This window comes from Musa acuminata, chromosome BXJ1-10, assembly GCF_036884655.1.
Source record: "Musa acuminata AAA Group cultivar baxijiao chromosome BXJ1-10, Cavendish_Baxijiao_AAA, whole genome shotgun sequence".
NCBI lineage: Eukaryota > Viridiplantae > Streptophyta > Magnoliopsida > Zingiberales > Musaceae > Musa > Musa acuminata.
The window spans coordinates 29,181,104-29,200,383 of NC_088336.1; the positions used below are offsets into that span (position 1 = coordinate 29,181,104).

General features: G+C 41.2%; 2 protein-coding genes and 1 long non-coding RNA gene across 3 annotated transcripts; 1 reads left to right on the forward strand and 2 right to left on the reverse strand.

Annotated features, from left to right (window-relative positions):
• Positions 1-566: 566 nt before the first annotated feature.
• LOC108951340 (uncharacterized) lies at positions 567-7,036 on the forward strand. Its single transcript, XR_010480743.1, has 4 exons — positions 567-823; positions 1,023-2,238; positions 4,479-4,636; positions 6,822-7,036. It is a non-coding gene; the product is annotated as an uncharacterized LOC108951340 (long non-coding RNA).
• Positions 4,800-6,506, reverse strand: LOC135596026 (VQ motif-containing protein 4-like). The gene has a single exon (XM_065087675.1). The coding sequence runs from the start codon at positions 5,784-5,786 to the stop codon at positions 5,037-5,039; it is 750 nt and encodes a 249-aa protein (XP_064943747.1). The 5' UTR covers positions 5,787-6,506; the 3' UTR covers positions 4,800-5,036.
• A 791-nt stretch (positions 7,037-7,827) lies between the features above and the next one.
• Positions 7,828-16,774, reverse strand: LOC135596027 (agamous-like MADS-box protein MADS1). The gene is made up of 8 exons (XM_065087676.1): positions 16,379-16,774; positions 16,096-16,315; positions 13,033-13,114; positions 8,894-8,955; positions 8,715-8,814; positions 8,594-8,635; positions 8,452-8,493; positions 7,828-8,367 (listed from the first exon to the last, which is right to left on the reverse strand). Exons 2-8 carry the CDS (start codon positions 16,275-16,277, stop codon positions 8,179-8,181), a joined length of 699 nt encoding a protein of 232 aa, XP_064943748.1. The 5' UTR covers positions 16,278-16,315; positions 16,379-16,774; the 3' UTR covers positions 7,828-8,178.
• Positions 16,775-19,280: the final 2,506 nt, after the last annotated feature.

The window sequence follows — 19,280 nt, forward strand, 5'->3', positions numbered from 1 at the left end:
AGAGAATACATGCATATATGCCACGAACTCTTTCGACCTTAAGATCGTACATTGGTTCCTGCAGGCTCTCCGAACCATTTGGACCACTCTGCAGCGCACTCATCACGCATGAACTGAAATCAATTTTGTCCTGTGATCTTGGTGAAAACTCTTGTTCAAACCTATATTGGTGGGTGGACGGGGCAAAACAAGCCTGCCACTTCAGTGGCTCTCTGTGTGTTCCTCCACAACTATCGAAGGGAGCACTGAACTTTTAATCCCTGCCGAGTTAGCATCTGAGACATGATTTAATCATTTATATTCGGTACTTGTAGTGGAAAGAAAGAACTATCAAATGACGGAAAGATTTGGAACCAACGGAGCTCTGTTATGTGTTGTACACTCTGTTTCAGAAGAGGAAACTTGATAACAGAACAAGCTTTGACTGTTTCGAATTGTGTTTTGAAACAAGTTACAGAAAACAAAATTAAAATAAAAGATTTATGGTGTTTTTGATTCTGAAAACATTAAAAGTGCGAGGTCTTAGGATACTTCATCCCGTTATTATCGAAGTAGCACCACCGAAATGTGGCGTTACAATACCCAAATAACGGAACGTTCTCGCCCTCCTAATCGGTGCTCGGTCCCGAGCGAGCCCCAAATTGACGCCACTGATGTCGGTGCTCAGTCCCGAGTGAGCCCTAATTTGACCCCACTGATGTCGGTGATTAGCATTCTGTCCCCTTCGTCGGCGTTGGACGTCAGAGTCGCCAGTGGGCACCAACACGCGCGTCGCCCTTCTGTGATGCTCCGATTCCGCGATCGAGCGACGCCCTCGTTTCTGGTGCGCGACTCCGGCGCCGTCGCCCTTTAAATTTCCTTTTGGGCTCTCTCTTTCTTGATTCGATTTTTTGGGTTTTCCTCGATTCTTTGCTGATTCCAGTGCAAGAAATCTTTGAGCTGTTAATTGTCTTGTTCAACAATGATTGGTTTGCTGTAGGTGATGGTAACTTAATATACAGAAACAATCTTTTTGGTTGTAGAGTGAACAAAATGCTCCCATTCTTCATTGATTTGAGTGCCGATGTCCGGGCAAAAGACAATTCTTGACCAGACGAAGTCAATGGAATTGAGATTTTGCCGATTGCAGAATAGTGGACTGTTCTGTCTGTAGCATAAACTATAGCAGATACAAGTACCCAGCCCGGTCCATTGCATGTCATCATCTATTCGGGCCTTCTTCGTATCCTTGTATCAGGTTGTTTGATATGAAAGTTTAAACCTGTTTTTGGAAGCAATAGGTTTACCGTACTGCTATGAATACTTTCCACTCCGATGTTTGCGATCCATTCATTGTTCTTGTTAAGGACTCGAGTGATGTCACAAAATGCCATATCTACATAGATTTTGGTTCAGTAAGTTCGTATGCCGTCGCTGTGTTTCCTAGTTGGCTTCTCTCTGTGATATTGGACAAGAAAAGGCTCAGGGATGCAGATAAATTGCTTTCTCTGATATAATTTCCACCTCTGCTTGGAGCTGTTGTGGTGTAAAAGAGCAATTCTTTGGCCAAAATATGTGACCGTCCTGATGTAAAATTGAAATGGACTATGAATTGTATAGGGTCTGATTTACTTGGTTCAGTGCACCTGCTAGATAGATGCAATTCCAATGATTTTCTTGGAGGCTTGCAGCTGGACTATCACTGATTGATTAATGCTATACAGTACTTGCATATGTCTTCATACTCTCAGGTCTTGTCTGAACCACTTTCCAGTCAGCTACTGACAGAATGTGGTCCACATCCATCTGAATGTTAAAAGTAGGATTTATCTTTCACTTTAAGCTACTTTCGAGAAGCATTTCTCTTCTACATCGTGTGGGAAACACTGACCTTAAGTTGTTTGGTGCAGTCCACAGTTAAGCGTGATGGCCATTTGATTTCATTGCAATATAAAAGGCTGGGAATATTGATGCCTTGTAGGAAACCAGTGCATGATAGGGAGCTAAAGTCTAAGGAGCCTATGCTAAGTCCACAATGTTGATACGATGACTAGTTCTGCAGAGTTCACTTTCCAGGGATGCTTTTTCACTTCAGTTGCAATGATGCTTTTGTTATATTTACAATGGATTGCGACCATGAAATTTGGTTGTGTGTTAGGAGATGGCTGAAAATTCTAGTAGTTGCTTCTCACTTACAGTGCTTCAATTATCAATACGCCAGTGTCTTTCTTATATGCTACATCAAAGGAGTACATGGAGGTGACATGCACAACCAGCCTTACTTGAGAAGTGTCAAAAACCTACAGTAAAGAATATTCTTGTTGTATTCTGGTTGCTGGCTTCTTACTGTTACTAGTCATGTTTTATTGTTTCTTTTTTCCTTTTTTTATTTATTTTTTTGTACTATATCATGGTCACTGAAATCAGTGATATATTCCTTTTTAAAAAAAATTGTTCTGATTGATTCATAAGAGACCAACTCCACAAGAATCATTCAGGACACACATTTGTGGCTAAATTAATATACTTGTTATCATGTCTTTTTGTTGTTCCTTAAAAACGAGAATAGAAATATCAGCAACATACATTTTGTTATTTGATTTTATTGATTTATGGACTTGTTATTCCTGCCTTTTTTTTTATAAGGTATAGATTGATTTATCTTACTAGATTCATTCTGAAGTTTGCTTTAGCTTTCATCACTCATATATTTTTAGAAACTTGAATCGATGCATCAACCATTGTTTCATTAATCCTTTGATAGCTTCCACATCTGATGTAGGAAGTAGGCCTGACATGTGTATTTTTTCGGGTACATATCTGCTGTACTTTGTGAAATCAAACATGGTAGCCAAATGAATAATTGGTTTTGAAGGGTCTGCATCTTCACCAGCTCCCCTATCAAGAATCCAGACCTTGAATTGTCCATATCACATGGGACCAGAAATCTTAATGATTTCCAGTACGGTGAACCTGGTTTATTTGCTAGTTTCTTTTATAATCTGATTTCCAGAAAATTAACATTCACGATAAAAATTAAACTCTTATGACCACATTCACTTATTGGATCCAAAAAGTCAAATGGAAACACCATGATACCCTTCAAACTTCTTGTTTAATTCCAAGATCTTTGAATTTGTTTGATAATGGTCCAAAGGTCAGAAGTAACTAGCTGGCTCATCGACATCTTTCACTGAAAACAACAGCGGCAGCATTGATTTACTAATTTAGATTAGTAGGTAGACTTTTTCTTTTCATAAGATGACAAGACTTTGAAAAGAAGACCATTTTCATATGATGGCATGCTTTCATTATATCTAGTGGAGGATTTTTATTGTTCTGAAGAAACTTTCTTTGGTTTCGTGGAAACATGGATCTGATGCTGAAGCAATATATTTCCATGACTAATCAGGATTTGGGAGTGGACCTACTTATTCTTTCTTGATTTAGCCACTATAGAATTTTGTACACATCTGAGTTGAGGTCCATGTCACGTTAAAGTTCTTGCTTGTGCTACTTTTTTTCCCATGTTAATAAAATAGTAGTGCTACTTTTTTGCTTTAATTTGAGCTTTGCTGAAACAAGTAGAGTGCAGGTCTGCAGGATCCTTCTTATCACTGACTCAGAATATGCATATACATGCAACTCACATCAACATCGGTTAGCTATCTATGTAGATGATAGGATATGAACATGGAATGTGCTGATTTCTGATTCGACAAACTGTTGAATCTTTAGACCCGACAAACCCTCTAACGGTGCTTGAAACATAGATTTCAGAAAGATGATCCATCTGTTAAACATCAACAGTTGGATATCTTTTCTGTTCTGTTCACTCCATTTGACAATGCAAAATAGAAGTAAGATACTTCGATTACCAGTTGACAACTTAAAAAATGAATATTTGCAGGTTTTGAACTTTATTGTTTGTTATTTGGCATCCTTTCTTTCTTTCACATTTTTTTTTGCTAATACTATGCTGCTGGCAACTCTAGGGTTGAGATTGCAGAAACATCTATACTGATAGATCTTGTTTGAGCCTGAATTGAAATATGATGGATGATTTGTTTGCTCCAAGTGATGCTAGACTAAATCACTTTGGCAATATCCTCAGCACCTATCAATCAGTGGGCGTGAACAGAGACTGATTGCAGCTATAATTGACTTTTATTTCCCCCAGTTTTGTATGTCTGCATCATGAGATGCTGTCTCCATACAATTCCCAGGTTGATGAGATTCATCAATGCTAAACCTGACTGGGTTAGGGAGAAAACACTTTTTATCTGTTACTAAAAGATCTCCCTGCCCATTTGTCAGAATGGTCCATAATGGGTTGAGCAGAAGGTTGGTGCTGCAGACACTTAAAAGCTGCAGTTCTCTCCTCCCTAGTTCCAGATATTGCCACAGTTATTGTAAAGATGGCTGAAACAAGATTCTATGATCTTACTGCTTAGCCTTATCAAATGAGCTCTCACTTGTCATCTGCTAATTGTTTTCAGATTCATGTGCATGGAGATCCAAAAAAAAAAAGACACCCTGGTTTGGCTCATGAATCATGTGAGAGAGATGGCGAAAGGAAGGTGGGCCTCGGATTTTATTGCCTCTCAATCCAAACACCTCCTGTCAGCAAGCTCCAATCAAACCAAGGAAGACTGAGGTATGGATTTTTCCTCTATAAATTTGCAATCTTTTCTTGAAAGGCAAGCTGTTTGGGTCCACCTTCTTCATCAAGCCCATCATTTATATTATTCCACTCCCATCAGCAGCAGTAACCCATGGAGAAGCAGTGTCAAAGATAGTGCATGAACAGTTGTAGCCACTGAGTTGGAAGAGATGATCTTAGTATTGCAAGCCATCCATTGGCATCGAGAAAGGAGAAAAGGCTTTCCCATAATCTTTACTCCAGTCAGTCGCTCAATTACATCAGCTAAAGATGAGGAAGAGAAATTAAAAGAGGCAATCGTTCTGTCTTGGTTAACTTGCAGCGCAGAGAGAAGAAAGGCCAAACCATACAAGGAAAGAACAGGAATGGAACATCATCCTAGAGTTGGCATCTCTCAAGAAGAAGATTGAGGTGTCGCTAGAGACAGGTCAGAAGAGACCCTGGGAGACGTCACCGGGAACAACGGCAGCAGCCGTGGTGTCTCTGTTTCGGCAGTGGCCCGCGGCGATGGATGCAGGTAGAATCCCTTTCCGGCGATCGCCCGGTCTTCCGCCCACTTAGCAGCCTCTGAACTCGGGTGCGGCGGCCGGTTGAAAGGGTCGGGGATCAGAGGCGTCACCGGACTAAGCACGAGCGAAGGGAAGTCCAGCATGCTGGGCGACAAGATCTCCGGCTGCTTCCGGGGAGAGAAGCCGGCGGCGCCAACAGGGGAATTGGTGCTGGAGTTGAGGAATGTCGGAATAAGAGGGTTCAGACTCTTGAGGTTTTTGAGGCTGTTCCGCCGCTCGTAGAGCTTAAAAACAGGCCTTTTGGGGCCGGTAGCCTTGGCTGCCGGAGCCACCGGTACTTTCGGGGCTGTGGGGTTCGCGGCGGCTGCAGCGGCGGCGGTCTCGGCAGAGCCCGTGAGCATTTGGACGACTTGCTTGAAGGAGGTGGTGTCGGCGTGGACGAAGGTCGTCGGGCACGGATTCGCATCGCAAGGCTTCGGATTGGGTTTGGAAATCAGAGGTGGCGGAACCGGTGATGGTGACGATGCCGGCGGAGCTGCTGGTGGTGGTGGTGGTGTTCCATCGTTGCAGCTGTAATTACCGCTGCTACTGCCAATGGTTTCTTGGGGTCTTGCATGGTGCTCCATTCGATCCATGGGCAAAAATCCTTCTTTTTGGAAGAATAAGCAAGCTAAGAGGGATGAAGGAATGATAGATAGGCAGCGAAAATACAGCAAAATCGAGTATGCAGGGGGGAATGGGGAGGGGAAGGAGGTGAAAGAGTAGAACAGACTGAGAGGTAGGGGAAGAAAGTTAAATAAGAGAATTGAGATCTCTCAGTTGGCTTCTCCTTTTTGAAATAAAGCTACCATGGATTTGTCTGTTCTGTCGATTGGCTGATAAGAGAGAGAGAGAGAGAGAGAGAGAGAGAGAGAGAGAGGTGTTCTTTTATTGAAGAACATGATGCCATGGATGGCCATTGGTCCACCTCTCCTCATTGAGTTCCCTTGGTCCTCTATTCTATGAGCAGCTACCAAGATTCAAGTTGAATTGATGGCCCATTGACTTCGCACAGCCCTCCACTTATTTCTACCTGGAGACTCGGCGCAGCCTCCTCTCCTTGGATACCAACAGGCTGCTGGACTTCTTTACGTGGTGTGGTGGGGTGTTGCAGATTTATGGATTGGTGTAACACAGAGTCATCCATCCTCCCTCAATGTGCTCTGTATCTTCTCACGATTCGATCATAGCTTTGGGTTCGGCCTGTGGAGGGAGAAAGCTGAAGAGGAATTGATTGCCCTTGGAACAAAGAGCGAGGAGGCGTTGAAGGAGAGGGCATCCAATTCTCATTAATGGCGGTCATGTGACTTTTTCCTGGGGACCATGCATCCCATCAATCACCTGTACTGCTGAGGTTGTGTTTGTGTGAGAGAGATTCTTGGGGGGTGGGGGTGGAGAGCCTCTGTCCACCAAAAGCCCTGTGCAAAAACACATTGTGATGATCTATCCGATGGACACGAGGGTAGCTCGCAAGAGCTCAAGAGTCGGAAACCGGCAGGGATTATATAAACTAATAAGGCCATCACAACTCTTGAGGACTCCTAGGGATTGCCGATGGCTGTATCAAGTGCACCTGTTTCTTTTCTTTCTTACACTAAGCAGTCGTCATTCATTTCTCTTTGTTTATGTAGGTCAAGGTTTATATGGATCAACCCATCTTCTCCGCACGCCATCTCATGTGAGCAATGCCTAGTCCCCACTACTTTTGTGGGGGAAGAAGACGAAGACAACGAACGCATCATACATGTTTTGACGGGTGAAGAGACCATCGGAAGCGTGACCTTTGCTTGCTTGTGGAGCTGAAACACATGTTCGACACAGACACGAGAGACATACAAGAAAGAAAGCCAAGTAATTGCTGATATGTGAACCTTCCTGTTTGCATCTTTTCTCTCTCTCTCTCTCTCTCTCTCTCTCCGGTTGTGGTTTGTGATCGCTTGGCATGACATAAATTTCATAATGGTGGAACATAAGCAGATATGTAATCTCATGATGATTCAATGCAAAGCAAAGAGGCACTTTTGCAACCGAGTTGCTCATCTTTTGTGTTGCTGCCTTTTACTTTATTAACTTTTTGGTAAAGCCATTGAGATAAAATATAAAAAGTAGTGGCAGAACCTGAGACAACATTATGTCTGAGGATCTGAAAGTTCATGCACATATTTGGGAATACGACCCTTAGGCCAAAACACTGCTTTCAATAGCTTTTACTCCCTTTCGTAGATAGATAGATAGATAGATACATGCATACAATTTATATATATACACTGGTCTTACGTTTGATCAGTTCAGAGCCGAAGCTGCTCCTGCAAATGGGGCCTTCTTTTATCGAATTCAAGTTGAAATGGTATCTGCTCGCGTTAACATTTCATTCGCAGTGATGGTTGTGCACTTCTCTTGTAACCTCAAAAGTCTCGGATTGGCCGGAGAAAGACTTGTGACGTTTAAGCAAAGCGATCTGGGAAACGAAGAGAGGCGAAGAACAAGTCGACTCAGCTTACTCGGCATGATTAGGTCAACCCGTTGTCCTGTTCTTGCCAAACCGGAAAAGAGAACACAGTTCATGTCTACAAGACCGTGAAAGATTTAATCAAGCTAGTTAAATGCAAATAAATTAACCCACCATATCAGAACAAGTAGTTGAAAAGTCTTAGATACATAGGACATGCATGTCACACGAGTGTCGATAATTATAGCAAAGCATACAACGTAGTGGAGACTTTGCATCTATCTACCTAATGGTCTGCCCACACTTAAAAAGACTCCATATCAAACAAATAGTTGCCATAATTTTCGCTTAGATCATTCTACTTGATTTATAGCACTAGCTGCACTGCAGTACCCAAGTTGCACTAGATGTGCAGAAGCATATCCGTGGTTCCATCTTATCAACTCATCTACAGAAATGGCAACAAGAACACATCACCCATCTCGTGCAAGGAGTTCTCCTCCCTCACACGGGAGAGGGAGAGCGTCAGGAGAAGGAAGCTAAGAGAAGGTCGGTCCATACCCCAGCTGGAGGGCGGTCCGCTGCTGGTGAGTGTAGTGTTGAGTAGGCTGCACTGCGTTCACTTGCAGAAAGTTCCTGGAATCATATGGAGGCATGATCTCGTATTCGGTGGTCCTCGCTGAAGGCAGCATGCTCATCTGCTGTTGTGCTCTCTCGTTTTCAGCAATCTGTTGGGAGTTGGAACCATTTAAACTTGTCGAAACCACAGAAAGAATGAGAGAGAGAGAGAGAGAGAGAGAGAGAGAGAGAACCTTGTTCCTCAGGTACATGTTGTCATTTTGCAGCTCCATCTCCTGAGAATAAGAATTGCAGAGCATGTATGTCTGTCAATACGTGATTCGAAGAGAGCATGTGAGAAATAGCATCAGTGGAGTTAGAATCTGTGCTCATTACCCTTTTCTGCATGTACTCGATTTCAGCAAACAAAAGCTCGTTCTGAAACAATCAGCCACGAGGAGTAAGCAACCATGCCATAGAAAATAAGTCGCCAATTCAAAAGATTCAACACATTTACCTTCTTATTTCTGATTTTGTTTATGCCTTTCTCCAATCTAGTCTCGAGTTGCTTCATGTCCCGTAAGCTCATGGAGCCGAGCGACTCCCCCATCAGGCTCCTGGTAAATGAGCATATGTACTATTTTCACAGCCACCTGATGCTAAGAAGGTAATCGAAGCTTATGTTCGAGTTATTACCTGTTCGTACTCTGTAAGTTGTTGATCTGCTGACGGAGTTTCGATGCTTCTTGCTGGTAGTACTGAAAAGAAAAAAAATACATAGCAGAGGTCTGAGATCCTGAGCTACAGTATAATCGTATGTACGTACCCATATCACACAAGCCAACTGAGATTATCAACAAAGACAGTCGTAAAAAAATTTCCAAGATAAACCGTGTTAGATTTTGTTCTCATCTCTTACAGTTGAACAATGCATCCATGTTCTTTTCCAAGAAAATATATGGGCAAATGGCATAGCTTAGATTTGAATCCCTAACAAGAACATGCAGCAGAAGAGCCTCCAATTTTACAGGTAAAGCAACATGAACTTTGTTGCTGCAGGCTTTGCCAGGAATTCAACCACATCTTGACAACCCCCTTTTTGAATGTATATTTGGTGCCAATGTTGTTTGATAATGGCATTGGACTATGAAGATCTAGAGAGATATACATACTCCTTGTTGGAACAAATCATTCGGAACTTTATCAAAATGGGGAGCTAATGATAATTGTTCCTTCTCCATCTGATCCTGGAAATCTATCAGGCATTTTAGATTAGCTTAGGATACTTAGCTTCTAAGCAAAAAACACTTTGCATTTGCAGATAAAACACTCTTCCCATATCTAGAGAACTGGCAATATATACATTCTAACAAATCTCTTTTTCTCCTCACCCATCTCTTGAAGTAAACAAGGAACAGAAAGATGAAGGCATTTAAGAAAGAGTGATACATGTGCTTATCAATTTCACCAAAGATGTCATCACCAAGTGATAGCAGCTTATACTTCCAACCGAAAAGATGTCATCCCTATTTTATCAACAACACCAACCAAGAAGCCTTTCTCAACCTTCCATCTCTTAGAAGCAATCCACATGTTTCATCATTACCAAAGGTTTCGAAGGTCTTCACAAAGACATTCCTTCTCCACTCATGAGAAGATCACAATGAATTCAACTGCTTAGCCTGGAGATTCTTCTCCTTATCTTAATGAAATCCCTCTAGTTGTTGTCATCCTGGTCCATTGGTACAATAACTACACTCCAGTATAGATTGATTTTAGAACATGAGTTTCAAAGAGAGAACAAGGAATCCATTTTAAGATACTAACCATCTGCACCTCAAAAGACTATATAATAGCAGCATATCATGAGCATATCCAAATTTGACCTATCTTATCCCCACTATCTTAACTCTTGAACTTCTCAATTTTCAACCAATTTCAAAATTTACACATATCCAACTCTTTTTTTTTTTGCTCCAACCATTAGAATGTGGAACAAAAAAGGGATGATTTGTCACCTTGCCATACATACCCTGCTTGTTCATTCAATCTATCCTCTAGGGTATTAACACAATGCTTTAATTGTTTCGACACCACATATTGGGTGATTCATCAATCTACAAATGAAACTCTAATTATGAGGTGCTTCATTGACAAGTCCTACTGTTTCTTCATGTTCCAAATTAAGAAAGAATATCCTAGACACAGATCACGGACGACGCTATCTATGATCCTTATATTTCAATGAGGTGTAAGATTCTTGTGAGCTCCTTTATTTAGTGCTCCCATACTGTAATCATTCTTTAACATGTGTCCTTGGAAATTTGCCAGACTAATGTATTTTCCTTGTTCCTCAACTTTCAGGACGAGTATCCGTCTAGCTGTTAAGCTAAGTGCTCTATCGATATCCTCTTCTTAGAATGCAACATCTCTCATGCACCTCCCAAAATAATTTGTTTTGAGCAGTAAGAATCCAATCATGGTATTTATCATGATTAATTTGTTTCCTTAGATTCTTCTTGGAATATATACTTACAGAGCTACATGTCAGGAAGCCTTATTCAAGATCAAAAGTTGAGCTCCCTAAAGGCACTGATCCACTCTAAACCTCCCAGAAGGAAGAAATAATACATCAAAGGTTCTATAATAATACTACACTGATTTACGCAGGACGCTAAACATCCCTAAACATTGTATACAGTAATTTTCTCACCAAGAGAAGCAATTTGAAGATTTACAGGCTTTTAGTTTAATAAAGGGAAAAGGTGTTGTTTTGTCCTAGGAGGGAATATAAACTTGGATTCGATTTGTTTGTAATTTTTGTATACATTGTGAGGATGAGAAATTCAGTACATGCTTAATTCTTTCCTAGGTTTGCAGTTCTTAACCATGGCCAACATATCCCAAGGCAGGTTCGCTTCCACTGAGATTTGTGTTTGGTCAGATATGCACTTGAGAGAAAAATCTTGGATCAGATTAGTTGAATTATTATCAGCACATGATCATTTCAATTAAGTAATCTTTATATTCATGTTAGTTTAAAGTAATTTTGTTTTAGACTAGTGAGAGATTTGCAAGTAAAACCATTCACTAAACACTCGAAAGAACAATAAACCTTCACAGTAAACAGGAACAAAAAAGTTTTAGCTTTTACATGGTTTTGGAGTGAACTATTTCTTTTGTTATCATGAAGCACTGATGGAAAAAGGCATGCAGGAAGAGAACACTTAACTGTAAACATTGTTTGTTCCTAAAGACCATAGAAAAATTTTAATAGATTAGTCATACTCTTACCAGACATTGAACTTCTTAGACTATCAACTTGTCAATGTAGCTAATTAGGCTAAGGGATAGTTTGTAGTTTTTATAACTAATACTTCAGTTGCCACTTCTACTTTTGTATGCATAAGTAAGACGACGGTGATACCAAACCGACAAGAATTAAGCACAACGAGATTCTTTAATGCACCAAGAAGCAGACTCTCCTAGTAATTTGTCAAAAATTTCAAGAGGGTAGAGTTGTTGTTCATGAGACAAGAGCTGCTTGTGCATTATCTACAAACATTGTGGTAACAAAGATAATAGGAATCAGAAAAGCCGACATGAGCAAATGCATCTCAAGTTATCGTGGCCTAAGAGATGAAAATAAATGTAATCTCTCTTCTATCGTGCATCAGATGAATTGTTTGGCTACATGATGCAGCATGGAGCATAAAATAATACAGGATATTGCATGATATAGCTCGAAGAGAGTTCCCTGAATGAGTAAATATAGCACAAATTATAGGACTCAGACCCATGTCAAGTGTCAACGCCTATAGTTTAATGGAACACAAGCAACTTCATATACATGGGCAGGTTTTATTGTAGTCATATATATCATTCTTTTCGGAAGAAGTTATACCTCAGAATGTGCATACACTCCTAATGCCAATTCAACTACACTGCCTATAGATTTTGCAAGACAGTAGAGATTGTGCAAGATTTTATGATGGTAGTAAAATAGGATGTTGAATTCATGTGGACACATTTGCTTAAATTAGTCAGCTTATCTTCAACTTGTGGAAATCCTATTCAAGTACTACAAGCCTTGATGAAGGAAAATAAAGTTTCCAACCTGGGGAAAAGATGTAAAAAGAATTTCGAACAATTTTTTTTTTCAGAATCGGTCTATGAAATGAAAATAACATAGTTCAAATGATTATGATTATCATTTTCCAATATTTGGCTCTTTTTGGGTTTGAATATTCTATTGATTTCTTGTTACTTGATCATGACAGAATGCTTAAGATTGTGATTCCAGCACCTTTGGAAGAAAAATAATATTAGCCAACTCCATTAATCTTTTATTCCTTCTGTGAATAGATAATAAGCGTACATAAATCATGTCATTTTGTGTATATACAACTACGAGAAGATAAAATATCACACAAAAACAATTTAGAGACACAAAACACAGCTATCCTGCTATGCAGGATGCTCATTAATAATGCTAATAAATGAACTCGATCAATTTGACAGAAGGATTTGATGATAGAATGCATGATAGATAGTCATGGTAATGGCAGGGTAAGACAATATTAACCATTTCTTAGTGGTTTTGACTATGTAGGGAATGCATAAAGAGCTAGTGACGAATTAAGCTGGCACCAATGAATTAATTAGGTAACAATGAAGTACGTAATTTAACTCTCAAGAAGTATTGCATCTGTTGCATGCTAGCAATTAAGATTTTGGTTTTTAAAATCTAGGATTTGTTGATACAGTACTATTCCAATCTTATAATGGTGAGGAATTGTGTGCTGCAATTGATGATGTTAACAAGGAAGAATTACCTGAGCATTGTCTTCCGAAGCAAATCCAGTGTTGGTGGTACCATTGCATGCCTTCTTGTACCTATCGATAGTTGCCTTCACACTGCACTCAAACGACAACTTTGCTTTTAACAAGGATGATAAATTTTGTATAAACAGGATGCTAATTCACATAAAATCCTTTCAAGGATTATTCGATAAGCAATAACTGCTACCCAGAAAACTTGCAATGAATACCTATATCTTGATAGTGAATAGACAAGAATTCAAATGGCTGCTGCAGAATTTTGATTGATTACAAAAGGTATGCATGCATCACTTTGAAGATCCAGATCTTGATTCAGAAAGATGTGCATGTTTCATAACAAAACATGTTGTCATGCTGCTTCATGTCATGAACAAGCAGTAAGTCTTGGAAAAATGAGAGGAGGTTTTATAAAATCTAAAGCATGTTTGCATAATAATTCTTGATAATGCAAGAGATAGCTAGAATGACCAGGAACAAGCGATCGAGTAAGATATGCCTTATGGTACTATTGTTCGAAAGAGAAATCGGAAACATATTTTTTAAAAAGTTATTTATCAGAAAATCTATTTTCTTTCAAGCTATCATTCTAAACTGGAGTTTCTTTTTCCTGATTTCCTTCTATGAATCCTACCTCATTCTTTCCAGCTATCTGAAACTCTTAAACCATTTGCAGAGCCACTTTGTCACTCATATTTTTATGAAGACATCTTTAACTACAACTACTTCTCCAAACCTTCAACCAGGGTGCTCACACATTTTGGAACTGCTAGAGGTTGTTGACATACATCTGCTAGTCTACTCAGGGAAAGAAAAATGGATTGCGCAGTTCCCAAATATATTCAGGAAGGGAACTGAAAGCTAATTCATCAAATAGGCATAAGACTAGATGAAAAAACTTCCTTTTACTTGAACTTGCACAATCCTCAAGAGAATGCAACACATTCCAAGACCAAGAAAGTTGAGAAACCACCTGCCTCCAATCAATAAAAGGGACCAAAAATTGCTATAAGCATATAAAAGAAACATAGCATACATTTAAGCTTCATAAACAAGAAATCAATCTGATGTTGAAAAATGTGCTCTGATGAGAAAGTATTCTGTTTGAAACATATTTTCTCTCATTTCCCACCACATATTTGAATTGCAAATAAAGATCATATGATATGACAAACATCACATGTATTGAGGGCATTAAACATTTGGTGAACAGAAGTTCCTAGAATAATTTGTGAGGCCTATTGCTGAATTCAAAAACCCTAAGCAGGTCTTGAAGAAAAGCAAGTTCAGCAAACAATTGTGTAAAATAACAAAAGTATAAGCTTTATGAATGATCTAATATTGTTCATTCCGATCTTTTCATCTGAAAAGAACCCAAGAAGCCATAAATTTGAGCATCTTTCGTGCAACAAAGACTACACAAGATGTACAAGTCAGCAGATATCAGAACGAATATATTATTCCATGTGTGTCTTTTCAATGTAAATGTTCCAACTCATTCCCCCATCTTTTCAAACGTAAAAAGCAAACCCATATAAACTACTACATTGCAGAAGACAGGCAAACCGAAGAGCAACAGAGGCTGCTCCGATTTCCAAAGCCCCATCTTTGCTCCTGTCTTCTTACACCTACCTTTCCTCCAACCTTAGTTTCCTCGAGGATCCCATTGGTCCTTCTCTGCCACGTTTGCTCGCGATCCCACGACATGATTGGCCGCTTCGTTTCCCTCAGCTCCATTGGGTGTTCGGTCCCTTTACTCCCCGTGTAAATACCGCCGTCCCCTCTTTTATCCGCACACCTCGGTACTCTCCATCCTGTGCAACACACACCCTCCCTCTCTCTCTCTCTCTCTGGTCTTCTTGTGAGCATTCTTCTGACCTGCTTTTTATACTTCCCATGCAAACCCAACACACAGTACATTCACCCCATTGGTTGCTCAGTCCTCCGTACACCATCTCTTATCTCTCTCTCTCTCTCTTACTCTAAAACTGTCTTAGTATCGGTCTTTTGTTTACTGTTCCCTGAAACCTAATCTAAATCTGTGCTCAGAGAGGGTAGAATGGGGAAAGAAATGAAACAAGAACCCTAACTCACTGAAGAGGAACCCTAAAGAGCGCTGTGACGTGTGGCAAGGCTTGCGCTACTACCGGTTGAGGCATGGGCTAATGAGAGCATGACAGCTCTTACATCAGGCTTTCGAGCACTCATGGTTGATGATACGCAAAGAGAGAGAGAGAGAGAGAGAGATGAGAGATGGGGGAGGAGGTGGAGCAGCAGCGGCAGAAGCAGCAGCAGGAGAGTAAGGAAAGGGTTAAAAGGGAGGAAAAGGGAGAGGAAGTGGCAAAGCTTAGATCTAAAAGGGGTGGGAGGAGGTCACATATGCCCCAACACAAACACACAGCCAATACTAAGGCCTCTCCCTTTGCTATTCCTACTGCAACTCCCAACTGCTGCGGCTTCCTCAGATCGATGCCTCCACCCAACAAAGCAATGAAAGGAAACAGAACCTTTATAACAGAAGCCGATACACCATATAATACCACCAACCCTTAGAGAAAGCAAAGATCACAAATACAGAAAGAAGAGGACCACCAGCCAAGCAAATATGAGCTCGGCTGTACTAAATCTATCTACACATCTCACCTGCACAGAACATGGCCTTCCCACTGTTAGAACCAGTTGGGATCTCATCTTCGGAGACCGAAACCAAAAAAGAAATGAAGATCTAAGAGGCTAAAATGTCCTCCTCCTTTCAAGATAGTGGAAAGAAGCTGCAATCCAGCAGCCCAGGGCAAGAAATATCCACCAGTTTCCCAAGTTTGCTGTCTTTCTATTCTTTTACACACGAGAGAAAGATAAAGAATTGAAGGTAGATAGATAAAAGAGGAGGCTTTTGGTGCCATTAGGGCGAAGCAAAGGTAGATCAAAGGAGAAGCCAGATACGGACTGGCAAAGAATAACATGGCAAAAGAAGAAGATCCAAGAGTTGATGATGCTTGAGAGTCGAGGAAGAAGCTGACACTCGTGGATCCAAAAGGAGATCAAGGCGTATGGGTCACCTGTTGGTGGCGTACTCGTAGAGACGGCCGCGGCTGGAGAAGACGATGAGAGCGACGTCGGCGTCGCACAGAACCGACAATTCGTAGGCCTTCTTGAGGAGCCCGTTGCGGCGCTTGCAGAAGGTCACCTGCCGGTTAGTCGTGTTCTCGATCCTCTTGATCTCGATCTTTCCTCGACCCATCCTCGCCGGTGGCTCCAGTGTGGCTCCTCTTCGCTGTTCTGAGACAAGGCAACGGGAATATAAGCATCAACCGGGAGCAGACCAGCGCTTTCTTCACTTACCAGTAGTAAAAGGAGGAAAGCGGAGGCGGAGGCAAAGAAGAAAGTTTGAGGAGAGAAGGGAACGGCGATCGTAACTAGAAGCTCTGCTATCCCTCTTTCCTGGGTATTCAGAGAGACGTTTATAATGGTGAGAGGGAAGTACTTTTGGATCTGAAGGAGGGAATTTATGGACTTCACAAACCAACCTTTCCTTCCTTCTACTCCTCTCCCCCCTCACAAAGAACTCTTTTTATCTCAATCCATGGGTCCTATACAGCGTCCCAGCAAATGAATGACCAAGGACTGGTTATTGAGTGTGGCATCCATCGGCATCGGTTTCAGCTTTCATGGACTGCGTGATGGATGGGCGCTGGAGAGAGAAAGGGGAAAGGGACATGGCGAAAGCTCCTATTCGACGGGGTGGGGGAGGGGTGTGAATCGGACTTGGGACTGAGTTGCACCCAGAAAACAAGGACGCACGACATGGAGGGAGAAGAGGGAGAGGGGGCTCCATTGTCCTTTTGGCTCTTGCGTTTGGTCTCTTCTCTTCCCCACTCCCTCCCTCCCTCCCTCCATCATCGAAGATATGCATGCACCTTTGATCTCTAGTAGTGGGAAATTAATTAGGAACATGACATCTAACTTCAAGCACTAGCCTCCCTCCTTCCCTGTTTACTTTTGTGCACTCCTCTTCCATTTCCGAGACAAAAGAAGGCAACTCCGATGCCAATCCTGTCTTCCATCTCCCAAAATCTAGCCTCGATTTCGATCTCGAAGGGCTTAGTCAAGGATTAGGCGTTCAATTCTGGTCCAATGCTATCTCTGTTGCAAAAATAAGCATCACTTCGACACTAAGCCCTCTCTTAAGCTACAATTACGCTTAGCTCTTATCCGGTTTTCCTACAAGGATCGTTCGTTGTATGACGAGTGACCCAAACAAATTACAGTTCATAGAAATCCAGCTTACCCTAACCAAAATACTCTCTCAGATGAGACCAAACCTCCCATCCGCTAAGAGATGCGAATCGATGACGCACGCCAACTTTGTCCCATCGGCAATCGAAATCTAGATAAGAGCTTCATGTTATTACAACTTTGTCCCACCATAAAAATCTTCTCCTACCGTAGCCTCGATCGCACCTAAAATTTTCCTCCGCCGATCAGCTGGTAGATTCGGCCGACATGTTCATCACCACAACACCGGGAAAGGCACGACACCGGATACCTGTGGGCCTCGATCTCCCAAGGAAGGTGAGTGCATGTTTCAGCAGTGCTGCAAGCTGTTGGAAAAGATCTGCGGGGTGTTCCAAACCGGTCACTGATCGATAGGAAAGCTTCTCGTAGAACGACTGCATGTGATGATGAGAACACATTCGTCCATGAATATTCTTAGAGGCAAATCCTTTGATCGAGGATAAACCGAGGATCGATGAAGATATCCCCATCGCTGTCTGAGGATCAAACTGAGACCAAAACTAGAAGCCTTTTCCGCAGACGGTGAGTGCATATACAAAGGTGATCAGCAGAGGTATCTCCATAGATCATCGATGCATAGTTTTGCCAACATAATCATGTATCTAATTGGAAAGCAACCGAGAAAGAATAATGCTTGTAAATTGTCAGAACACGAGTGTCGAGTCATGGCAGCATTCGAACAGAGTAAAATCTTCATCCATGTCATTCTTTTGCTACTGATAAAGAGTCAATGCTCTTGTATTGATCGGTTACATTACAAGTGTTCTTATTTGTAAGCCAAATAAACTTTATCATGATTCCATTAGAAAGTCATGTATTCTAATCAAAAGAACTTACAGACATTCTGTACCTAAAATATCAGAAATAAAGAAAATGTAGCGACCAGTCATCCGTGTTGCATGCAACAAACATACTCTGCTCTTATTCCACCAGCCATTTTTGCTGATCCCATGAGCTATTCTGCATCAACTTTTGTGTCTCTGTAACCTTAAGAGTGATGATATTTGTGTAATAGAAAATAAGCAATAGTTGTATTTAAGGAAAGAAAAGAAAAGTTTGCACTCGTTTTTAAGAACTCATTCTTACACTTCATTTTAGCATTAGCTTTTGCTGGTAACGAAGGTAAGTTTTAGGAATTAGAAGATTTAGAGTTTGATTATGGACCTATAGGATCTGCTCTCTGTTGAAAGAAAAATTTGAAACGAGTGTCATGCATTTAATGGCAGTCTTTAAGGATTTCTCTCAATGTATAACTTGTGCTCTCCGACGAAGAAAGTAATTCAGAATCTCACGATGTTGTTCTTCCAACTACCATCATTTTCGATCTAAAACGAAACGATGATCGAATGAGATCTCCAAGTCGGTGATAAACACATGAAACGTCTGAAACCTGCAAGTGCGATGATCGTAATTGCGACCTCTTTGGAAAGAACTTGCTTTCGTTTGGCGAAAGAAGTGATATTTTTGCTCTCATATGATCATAGATGTTTTCTGATTTGGTGCAGGCAGTTCTTTTTCTTATATCGGAAGAAGGAACTCTTGAGTGGATGTGTTGTTCCGACAACCAAGTTCCGGCATGCGGCAAAGCAAAAGGTTAAGAATGACGGAGGACCGGCATACATGATGAATTCCTTCAGCCGGCTGATAGACCAGATTAAGCCAGAGCAAGAGCTGCTAGATCAAATCAAGAAACTAAATCAAACCCCTTAAAGGAAGAGCCCATAGATGTCTTAATTAGATGGCTAGGTGGGATATGTAAAGAAGAAAAAGCAGTAGTGATATCTATTGGGGTTGCAACGAGTATACGAATGCCATCTTCACCTTTTATTCCTTGGCCATGATAGCTACGGCACAGGTGCATGCCAAATGCTGAGGAGGAGGAGGAGGAGGAGGAGGTGGTGGAACTTGGAAGTGGAAAGTAGGAGAAGACATCGGAGGGCACTCTTGG